This window comes from Astatotilapia calliptera, chromosome 4 (assembly GCF_900246225.1).
Source record: "Astatotilapia calliptera chromosome 4, fAstCal1.2, whole genome shotgun sequence".
In the NCBI taxonomy this organism is placed as follows: domain Eukaryota; kingdom Metazoa; phylum Chordata; class Actinopteri; order Cichliformes; family Cichlidae; genus Astatotilapia; species Astatotilapia calliptera.
The window spans coordinates 792,501-803,641 of NC_039305.1; the positions used below are offsets into that span (position 1 = coordinate 792,501).

At 49.6% G+C, this 11,141-nt stretch overlaps 1 protein-coding gene across 1 annotated transcript in view; it reads left to right on the forward strand.

Annotated features, from left to right (window-relative positions):
- The window catches only part of rapgefl1 (Rap guanine nucleotide exchange factor (GEF)-like 1), a 34,212-nt gene extending 24,380 nt beyond the window's left edge, over positions 1-9,832 (forward strand). Inside the window, exons 12-16 of the mRNA XM_026163836.1 lie at positions 122-172; positions 253-340; positions 1,409-1,473; positions 5,588-5,642; positions 6,653-9,832. Coding sequence (XP_026019621.1) covers positions 122-172; positions 253-340; positions 1,409-1,473; positions 5,588-5,642; positions 6,653-6,777 — 384 coding nt within the window. The 3' untranslated portion in view covers positions 6,778-9,832. The remainder of the gene's footprint in view (positions 1-121; positions 173-252; positions 341-1,408; positions 1,474-5,587; positions 5,643-6,652) is intronic.
- The last annotated feature ends 1,309 nt before the right edge of the window (positions 9,833-11,141 follow it).

Genomic DNA, 11,141 nt, shown 5'->3' on the forward strand with positions numbered 1-11,141 from the left:
CTGCCTGACCGACTCCCTGCCGTTTGTCCGTATTTCACCCGTCGCGCTGACCGTGTGAAGCACTGATAAATGTGTGTCCATGTGTCCGTCAGTGTCTCACTGCTGTCCTCTCCGTGTGCAGGGTCTGCCGGGGAAGTTCAGGAAGCAGTTTCAGCAGTTTGAAAGCATCGCGGTGAGTCACACGTTTTTATCTCTAATGCTTTCTGACCCGAGTTAGAACGATGACGCTCTGACCGTCACGCTGTCCCACAGGACCCGTCCAGGAACCACAAGTCCTACAGAGACCTGATCACCAGCCTGAGGCCTCCGCTGATCCCCTTCACTCCTCTGCTGCTCAAAGGTGAGCCTGCACGCTGACATCAGCACATTACCAGGCGTGACAGCGGCGTCTGCGGTGCTTCAGTAACGCTGAGGTAACTACTGATGAATCACTACAGGTTTGACTGCAGGATTTAGCTGAATCTATGAAACTGAGGAAAGCTGAAAATCAGGAAGTCAAACCTTCTGGAAGTCTTCCAGTATTCCAGTTCTCAGACTCAGCGCGGACTCCGAGAGATAAAAAGCATTTTTAATGGAAGTGCAGAAACCCCGGAGACGATTTTCTTCTTTAGTGTTCAGGACGTTTGGTTTGTTTCCCTCTGCTGATGAAACCCGCTGCAGCTTTCTCCTGGAATCAGCAGCACGAGGTAAACACACCCAGGTCCACCAGTTCACTCATCGATCGTCCATAAATCGCTCTGATTGGTCTTCTGAGACTCGCACGCCTCCAGCTGTGGACCACAGCGGCTAGCTGCACCTCGCTAATTAGCACCTTTGGCTAATCAGCCCTGTGCTGCTGTTAACCTGCCACACACACACACACACACACAGCATGCCTCTCACTGTGTGTGTGTGTGTGTGTGTGTGTGTGTGTGTGTGTGTGTTTTAAGAAGTAAAAAAGTTAAACGAGATGAAAGACAGAAAAACTGGAGCGAGGAACCTCGCTCCAGTTTTTCTCAGAACCAACGAAGAAGAGGACTCTTTGAAGTGTCTGAACCTGTGTGTGTGCTGCCTTTAGCTCTCTGTCTCCATGGTAACAGAACCATAGAGATGGAAGTGAAGAGTTAAAATCAGGAATCTGGGATTACAGCTGATACTTTTCCCTCGGCGCCCCCCTGTGGTGATGACAGCGCTGCACATTAACACGTGATCGATCGCTGTCCCGGTTTCTTTGTTTTGGTCGTTTGTTCTTTCATTTTTGTATCTTCCGTTTTATGTTATTTGTTTTGTTTTTCTCTCCTTTGTTAATATGTTGCTTTAAAAACACGTCTCACTGACTGCAGTTCGTTTGATCGTTGTGCGCATCACTGATTCTGTGTGTTTGTGTCCTCGACTCATCGCCGGCTGACGTCTCGTTTTTTCCTGCCAGACTTGACGTTTCTTCACGAGAGCTGCAAAACGTTTCACGGTGAACTCGTCAACTTTGAGAAGATGGTGAGTGGCGTCACGCTCGCACCTGAAAACCAGCTCAGAGTTTAAATGATGTGATTCAGACACTTTGGGTCGCGGGACGTACTAAACGTACTAAAATGAAATGTTTTTGAAGATAAATACGAGTAAAAACAGACGAATATTTTTCCAGAATAAATAAACTGAAACTTTTTAAGATTTTGGTCCAGTCAAAATTAGAGAAGTTAGAAACATGAATGTGCTGCAAAGAACAACTAAATACAATTTGTGTCCTTTTCAGCAGAAGTTAAAATAACAACAAATGAAAACACTGAGTTTTCTTCTGCTTTGGCAACAAGTTCGTTGGTTTGGTGTGAGCTCGTGCGTCGTGCAGATGGTCAGGATGGACCACAGGTGTTCATCTGTGAGACGACTCCTGTGTTCAGCTTCTCACAGATATGTGCTACCAAACAGGCACCAGGTTCGAGCCGCATGTAGACGGCGCTGCGGCTTCAGGAATGGGGCGAACAAACCGAGCGCCCCGTCACACTGCAGCTGCACGGGTGCAGTTTCCATGTCAACGAGGCGCGAAGCAGCTCCAAATTCTCTTTTTGTGCTTCAAGGTGACCAAAGCGCCGTGCGAACTCACCACAGTGCGCATCTGGGAACAAGGTTGAGCCGACTTGGTTCAACATTACTTGGCTACAGGATATGATGGCGGTTATGGTCATGATGTAGTTGTCCTCCTGCATCCTGACAATCAGCCTGATTTCACCTCAGTAAGTCACATGATAGGGTGGGGCAGCAACAGGTTCACCTGAAACTTTGGCTGATTGTGACCCACACCTCTTTCCACACCTTGGCTCATGTGATTAGGTTCAACAGTGGGCCCATGACCCTCTTGGGGACTCTCCACCTGTTGCTCTTAGAACTGAAGAAGCTTCTCGGATGAAACTTTTTCAAGGAAACATAAAGAAGTCCTGACACTTTTCTTTTTTTTTTCAAGGTTCAAGGTTCTTTATTTGTCACATGCATAGTTATACAAGTATAACACACAGTGAAATGTAGCCTGACACGCTCCTCGACATGTGCAAAAAAATTGGGGGGGGGGGCTGTAGAGGAAGAACATTTTATATATATATATATATATATATTACAGTTGTCAGCCACCTCCTGTACATGGATGACATCAAGCTGTATGCCAAGAGTGAACGAGACATCGATTCACTGATCCACACTACCAGGCTATACAGCAATGACATTGGAATGTCGTTCGGACTGGAGAAGTGTAGTCGGATGGTATCAAAGAGAGGGAAGGTAGTCAGAACTGAGGGGATTGAACTACCAGAAGGCAACATTGCAGACATAGAGGACAGTTACAAGTACCTGGGGATCCCACAGGCGAATGGGAACCATGAAGAGGCCGCTAGAAAAGCTGCAACCACCAAGTACCTGCAGAGGGTCAGGCAAGTCCTGAGGAGTCAGCTGAATGGTAAGAACAAGATCTGGGCCATCAACACGTACGCCCTGCCCGTGATCAGGTACCCTGCTGGGGTAATAGGCTGGCCAAAGGAGGAGATAGAAGCCACTGACATAAAGACAAGAAAGCTCCTTACCATGCATGGAGGGTTTCACCCCAAGTCCAGCACCCTGAGGCTGTACGCTAAGCGGAAGGAAGGAGGCCGGGGACTGGTGAGTGTCAGCACCACAGTCCAGGATGAGACAATGAACATCCAAGAATACATTGGGAAGATGGCCCCAACTGACCGAGTGCTCAGTGAATACCTCAGGCAGCAGAAACCCAAGAAAGAGGAGGGAGACGAGGAACCATCATGGAAGGACAGGCCCCTGCACGGTATGTACCACCGGCAGATAGAGGAGGTGGCTGATATCCAGAAATCCTACCAGTGGCTGGACAAAGCTGGACTGAAAGACAGCACAGAGGCACTAATCATGGCAGCACAAGAACAAGCTCTGAGCACAAGATCCATAGAGGCTGGGGTCTATCACACCAGGCAAGACCCCAGGCTGTGTAAAGATGCCCCAGAGACTATCCAGCACATAACAGCAGGGTGCAAGATGCTAGCAGGCAGGGCATACATGGAACGCCATAACCAAGTGGCCGGCATAGTGTACAGGAACATCTGTGCGGAGTATAACCTGGAAGTCCCGAGGTCAAAATGGGAGATGCCCCCAAGGGTGGTGGAGAATGACCGAGCTAAGATCCTGTGGGACTTCCAGATACAGACGGACAAAATGGTGGTGGCTAACCAACCGGACATAGTGGTGGTAGACAAACAGAAGAAGACGGCCGTAGTGATCGATGTAGCGGTTCCGAATGACAGCAATATCAGGAAGAAGGAACACGAGAAGCTGGAGAAATACCAAGGGCTCAGAGAAGAGCTCGAGAGGATGTGGAGGGTGAAGGTAACGGTGGTCCCCGTGGTAATCGGAGCACTAGGTGCGGTGACTCCCAAGCTAGGCGAGTGGCTCCAGCAGATCCCGGGAACAACATCGGAGATCTCTGTCCAGAAGAGCGCAGTCCTGGGAACAGCTAAGATACTGCGCAGGACCCTCAAGCTCCCAGGCCTCTGGTAGAGGACCCGAGCTTGAAGGATAAACCGCCCGCAGGGGCGTGCTGGGTGTTTTTTTTTTTTTTTATATATAGTATATACACTGGGTGAATGTGCAGTAGTAGCAGCAAGCAGGTGAATTCTGTACATTAATATGAATAGACATCTGACTATTTTACAGGATAGACAATATAAGCATATTTAAAATTAAAGGAATTGAAATGTACATTGTGCCTTGGTTTAGTGTCTGGAAGAGTCCTGTCTCAGTCAATTATAGATGATGTGAGAGGGCGGGTGTGTGTGTTTAGGGCACGGATGGCTTGGGGATAGAAGCTCCTCTTGAGTCTCTCTGTCCTTGCCCGGAAGATGCGGAACCTTCTACCAGATTGCAGAAGTTGGAACAGTTTGTTGCACAGCTGTTCCCAAACCACGATGTCATGTTCTGTGTGAGGATGCTCTCCACAGCGCCTGTATAGAAAATCCTGAGGATCTTTGGAGAGACCCTGAACTTCCTCAGTTGTCGTAGATGATACAGGCGCTGCCTAGCCTTTTTGGTCTGGGCCTGAATGTGGGCAGCCCATGTCAGGTCTGAGGAGATGTGGACACCAAGATACTTGAAGGACTGCACCCTCTCCACTGGAGCTCCATTGATGATAATGGGCTTGTAGTCTCTGTGCTGACCCCTTCTGAAGTCCACCACCAGCTCCTTGGTCTTGCTGACGTTCAGCTGGAGGTGGTTGTCCTGGCACCACGATGCCAGATTCTTCACTTCATCCATGTAGGCCGCCTCATCGTTGTTGGAGATGGCACCCAACACCACTGTGTCGTCAGCAAACTTCACAATGGTGTTGGAGCCGTGGGTGGCCACACAGTCTGAAGTGTAGAGGGAGTAGAGCAGTGGCGAGAGGACACATCCCTTTCAGAGCTCCTTAGACTACTCAGGCTTTGCCCTCATCTGTGTTTTGTTGGGCTTATCTGTAACCATGTACTTGTACCATGAAAGGCTCTGATGTCAGAATCAACATTTCTCCAGTGGGAGGGGCTAGCTTCACAGTAACTTTACAGTAGGGTTGTACATCAACAGAAGCTTGACTTGATGTTCCCAGGTAGCCTAGTGCTCAGCGAGCATAGTGAAGTGCTGCATTATCAGTTCTGTTGTTTGTGTGTTTCAGCGTTTCATATCGCCGGGACGTGAATAACAATAATAATAAATCTATAAGCAATGATCTCGCGGGCCGGACATAAATGTACGCCGGGCTGGATGTGGCCCGCTCGCCTCGAGTTTGATACATATGCTTGAAGTTGTTTACTGTGATGAAGAGGAAATAACAGTTACAGCCGCTGCAATTCTTCTTCACTCAAACACTTTCACTTCCTGTTTGTCAGCCTGAAACAGGAAGCGCTAAAACTGCAGTTCCTCTGACGTCCAGCAGAGGCAGCAGAGAGCCAGTCCCGTAGACTCTGTGTTAAAATAAATACGTTAACATGCTGATACTCTCAGCAGACCCCACAGTGTCCACACTGCATCACACTGCAGGCATCCATTAATCACAGACAGGAACTGACTCCTCCCCCTCTGTCTGCAGCACAAAGTGGCCGAGATGGTGAGGAACATCAGACGATACAGGAGCAGCCAGCTAGGTAACACACACACACACACACACACACACACACACGCACACACGCACACACGCACCCACACACACACACACACACGCACGCACACACGCACACACGCACCCACACACACACACACGCACGCACACACACACACACGCACGCACACACACACACACGCACACACACACACACACGCACACGCACCGACACGCACGCACGCACACACGCACCCACACACACACACACACACACACACACGCACACACGCACCCACACACACACACACGCACACACACGCACACACGCACACACACACACACACACACACGCACCCACACACACACACACACACACACGCACGCACACACACACACACACACACGCACACGCACACACGCACCCACACGCACACACACACACACACACGCACACGCACACACGCACCCACACGCACACACACACACACACACGCACACACACACGCACCCACCCACACGCACGCACACACACACCCACACACACACACACACACACGCACCCACACACGCACACACACACCCACACACGCACACACACACCCACACACAGACACACACACACGCACACACACACACCCACACGCACACACACACCCACACACACACCCACACACGCACGCACACACACACACACACACACACACACCCACACGCACACACACACCCACACGCACACACACACCCACACACACACGCACGCACACACACACACACACACACACACACACACACACACACACACACACCCACACGCACACACACACCCACACGCACACACACACCCACACGCACACGCACGCACACACACACACACACACACACACACACACACACACACACACACACACACACACACTCAGTAAAGTTACAAATAGAATAAAATAAAAGCAGGACGTCTGCAGCTCTGTGGGGTTTGTCTCCCCCTGGTGGCAGCTTTATCACACTGCAGCCCTGCATCACTAACAGCTGTTTCTTTCTTTTTTTTTCTGGTAGCCATAGATACGGAGATGTCTCCCTCCCACCTGCAGACCAAGGCCTACGTGCGGCAGCTGCAGGTGATCGACAACCAGAACCTGCTGTTCGACATGTCTTGCAAGCTGGAGCCCAAAGACACATAGAGGGAGGAAGGTGGAGGAGGAGGAGGAGCTGAGGACGTCAGAGGGAGAGGAAGACAGGACGCCAAGCCTGGACGCTTCAGTCCTCCTCCTCCTCCTCAAACAACACTACAGAGGACTCAAGCTGCGGTCCAGACTTCACGTTTACACCCTCAGAGGAGTTCTGCTGGGACCCTTCCAGGGACCGGCAGTCCTTGCTCTGCACTCAGAGGCCATTTACCCCTAAAAAGTGGGAATTCTCATTCACAGGAACGTTCAGGAAGCTTTCAGGACTGAAAGGATTTGGAAAAGGATTAAAAGTAAAAATAAAGAAAAAGCAGATCTCGCGAGACGAGTATCCGTGAGCCCAGACCATCCAGAACCTGAAGCCTAAACCCAACAACTGTCCTGCATCAGCACGACACTTTGAAGCTGGAGCTGCAGTCAGAGTCATTTCAAAGCCCAAACACCGAAATTCAAACCTCAGTTTATCTGTTTAGTGGACGTCCGAGCACCGCGGCACGAAACCCCCGAGTGCTCATCGAGCCAAACATTTAAATGTGAAATCAAATCAGATTAACCTGTAAATCAGAAAGTGCTGAAACCATACGTGGAGAGAGAAACTCCAAACACGAGTCGGGACTGAATGCTCTCCGACTCCAGGCTCCGCCTCCTGCTTTTCCTCCTGTGGCACTCGACCACTCAGATTGCAGACAATCTGACGGCTGACCTTCAGCCGCTGTGAGCGCCTAAGACGGCGAGAGTAAAGACGTTCCAGGTCTCAGAGCGCCTCGACCACGTGAAATGAGCAGAAGTGTGGAGCTGACAATGGCGGCGTTTCTTTAACAGCCATCTTGGATTCTTCAGCTCTGAGATCCACGAGCGTCCACAGGCTGAGGAGCAGCTGCAGGTGTGGACCCGGTGAAACCGGAGCAGCTCTCCTGCAGGTGGAACTGGTCCAGTTTTCAAACTCCCGGATACGAGTTTGGATCTCGTGCATTTCATCGAGTTTTCTGTCAAAGTCAGCCACTTTCTCTCACATCAGAGCTTTCCAGAACATTCCTGAACACACCGGACTCTGATGATGCATTCACTGACCATGTCAGACACACCACGGACACTGTGTGAGGTCATCGCGGTGCGTTCGAGGACGTGTAGATGCTGGTTTTCTACCGTACGACTCCGGAGAGCACCTCGGTGTTTCTGTTTCAGGACTTTGATGAAGGTCAGCGCCCGTCAGCTTTTAAAGGACCACGCCCGTGTTTTTAAACCTCTCGGCTGTCGCTCAGCTGAACGTGGGAATGGGGTCTGTTTCAGGTTCAGTTCTGTTCACTCTGAGGCTCTTATACTGAAAGGGTTTCTAGCGGCTACAGTCTGATCTGAGAGCAGATGAAATGAACCAGTAAAACCAGTGTGTTTTGAGCAGTGCAGACAGGTCAAAGACCAAATCTGTAATCAGGCTGAGGTGCAGACAAAGTAGAGACATGAGGAAAACCTGAGGAATAAAAGAAGCAGGAAATAAAACAGAAGTGACTGCGACACTTAAAGATGAGCGGCTCTTACAAAGGTCGTGTTCCAGTGACGCTCGAGGAGCAACCAGTGTTTGTCCTCATGCTGCTTTATGACCGACGTCTTTTCGTGTCATTAATTCAGATTTTCAGTCGTTCTGATGTAAAAAGGAGGTTTGAGCCTGTTCGTGACGCTTAACTGCGAAACTTCAGTGAAGTGTGAAGTTACACACATTTCCAGATAAGCTTGTCTGATCTGATCAAACTAACAATCCTCTGATTCTCTGAACAAAAGTGATTCACACCGATCGATGGAAGGTTTTAGGGTTAGAATACTTCAAGCATGATAACATATTGAATAAGTCATCTCGCATTAATCGAGCGGTCTTGGCGGCTCTGGCGCAACGTCGCGCTTCGTGGTGGTTTCTCAGTGTGTGGCGGCGTTTTGTCCGGTTAAACTGAGGATAGGTCCCACCGGTGACCGGAGCGCTCTTACGACGATTAACAGTGTGCGTCACAAACCTGCGTCCACACCAGGTTCACTCACTAGCCGCAGGTTTTACTTATCTTTGGGCGAGCTGCTTCTGGCCCTCGGGCCGTATGTTTGACACCGCGCTGTAAAACCTGAAGTTGGTACGATGCTCGGAGTTTATCAGGTTCTTTCTCTCTACCCAGAATGCACCTCTCCTCTGAGGGTCGGGAATCCGTCGAGCTGAAGGAAAACACGGGTCTGGTCATTTAAGAACGCTGCTGGTCGTTGGCTGATTGGACTGATGATCACGTGACAGCCGATCGGCTGCGCTCATGCCGAAGTCACGGACACAGAGAAGTGGGCGGAAACACTTCTTCGCTCAACGCTTGGATCTAACTGCTGTCACACCGACCAACCAATCGGCTTTAAGGAAGGACCCCTGACCGCCCTCACAGAGCTGCCCTCCCTTCGATTGACTCGGCGCATCGGGGTGGTCGGGGTCCACGGCAATAAGAGTAGTGGCGGGAAGCGAAGCCGGTCGGTCAGCGCATGGCGTCAACGAAGCACTTTGGCGAACCTCAGGGCTCAGAGACACACAGAGGTTTTGTTTACTCCTTTTCTTGCTTTCAGTAGAGTTCAGTTCAGCTGTGTTGCAATTGGTTGGTTCTGTGTTTGTACAGCTGATCACACTTCAGTCATATTTACTCCAACAATAATAATAATAATAATAATGATAATAATAGAATCTACAGAGCTGTTGTTTTTATGCTGTGAGCACCGCCAGGCCTGAGCGCAGACGTCAAAGAGCCGCTCACCTGACGGCAAAGAAGAAGAAAGTCAGTCTGAAGTCCTTCTGCTCGACTTTTAATGGTGGTACAGAAGGTTAGACCCTGGACAGGTGTGCCGGAGAGCTGACGTCGCTCAGCTGGTTCGGCTACTCCATCGTATACCGCCCGCCGCTCTTTGCCCACAGAGTGAATGTCCTACGTGTCCTCTGTGGGCCTCCGTAGGCGCGCTGCCCGAAGCACACCTTGCCGACCGTCGAGACAAAAGGACAAAAGGCTGACGCCTTCTTCTTTCTTCAGTTCATGTCGAGTTTTTAAAAAATCTGATTCCCAGGAAAAGACTTCCAGACGTCCGTGCTCGCTTCTCTCGGCCGAATCCTCGATTGTGAGGACAGTCTCAGTGATCTGAGGCGTGTCTCATTTTGCCTCTGTCTCCTTTTTCTGATCCGGACACTTTTTGTCACTTTCCCTCATCGCCTGAACCCTTTCAGGGGAACGTAACAAAATCATCAAGTTCACAGCATCCTTCAGTCTGAACAGAAGGTTTTTGGAGATGGAAGACGTTCGGGAGCTGGAAGTCTTTTCCTGCTGCGTCATCACGTTTTTCTTTGACTCGGTCTGATGAGCCCGATCTCTTTGTTGGACTGAAGCTTCGCTGCGTCAGGGCGGCTCAGCTGAAAACGTGTAAATGGTTTGAAAACGTTCTCTGTGCTCAGCTCTGGTGGTCAGTGAGACTTCTTCATTCTCCATCTGTACCATAACATCCTGTTTATGAAAGCGAGGCCGGTCCCGTCCAGAAACGAGTCCTCAGCACAGCCCAGAGCTGCTCGTACCTCTGTGAGTCCCCTTCACTTAAACCGGGCTTTTGGGAAGAACCTGGTGGTTTAAGCACTGAGTAATGCCTCATTTTCACTCGTCAAATTGAGGCTTTTAGTCCCAGCTTGACCGTGCAGGTTACTTGATTCTGGACCGGACGAGAGCTTCAAAACGTCTTCAGCTCAACAAGACCTTTTATCCGATATGGAGCTCCGAGGAATGCAAGTTTGAATTTTCAGGAACACGTTTGTGTTTCCCAAAAAATGAGACAGAAATCCAGATTGAAGACTGCAAAAAGTTAATTTGAGGTTTAAGTCAAACTCTGAATTTCACTATTTGAGAGATAAAAATTTTACAAGGAGTCCAAATGTCCAACAGCAAACCCAAGTCTGACTAAAGCTTCAGTGCTTTTTCATGGCTTCAGTAAAGGCATAAACGACAGGAGTTGAGGTGGTCTGCAAAGTGGCTTGCAGATTTGCAGAAACTACTGGTCACTGTAGGAGAACAGGCGGTGTGCTGGGATAGCTATCTGAACCTGAACGTTATATTCAGTCGTTCTCACTCGTCAGAAATCAGAGCCACACAAAGTTCGCAGGTTTGTTTCAGTTCCCCAGAAAACAAGTTTTAAATTCAAATACTCAAATTAGAAATTCAAGTAGAACCTAAACGCTGCCGTTTGAGTCTCAACTTCCAAGAAAATGAGTTTTAAACTGAAGAAATTTGAAGTTCAATGGATGATGACTCAGAATTCGCAAATGTGCTCTCTCTGTCTCGAATCCCAACAACAACACGTTCAACGTTTGAACT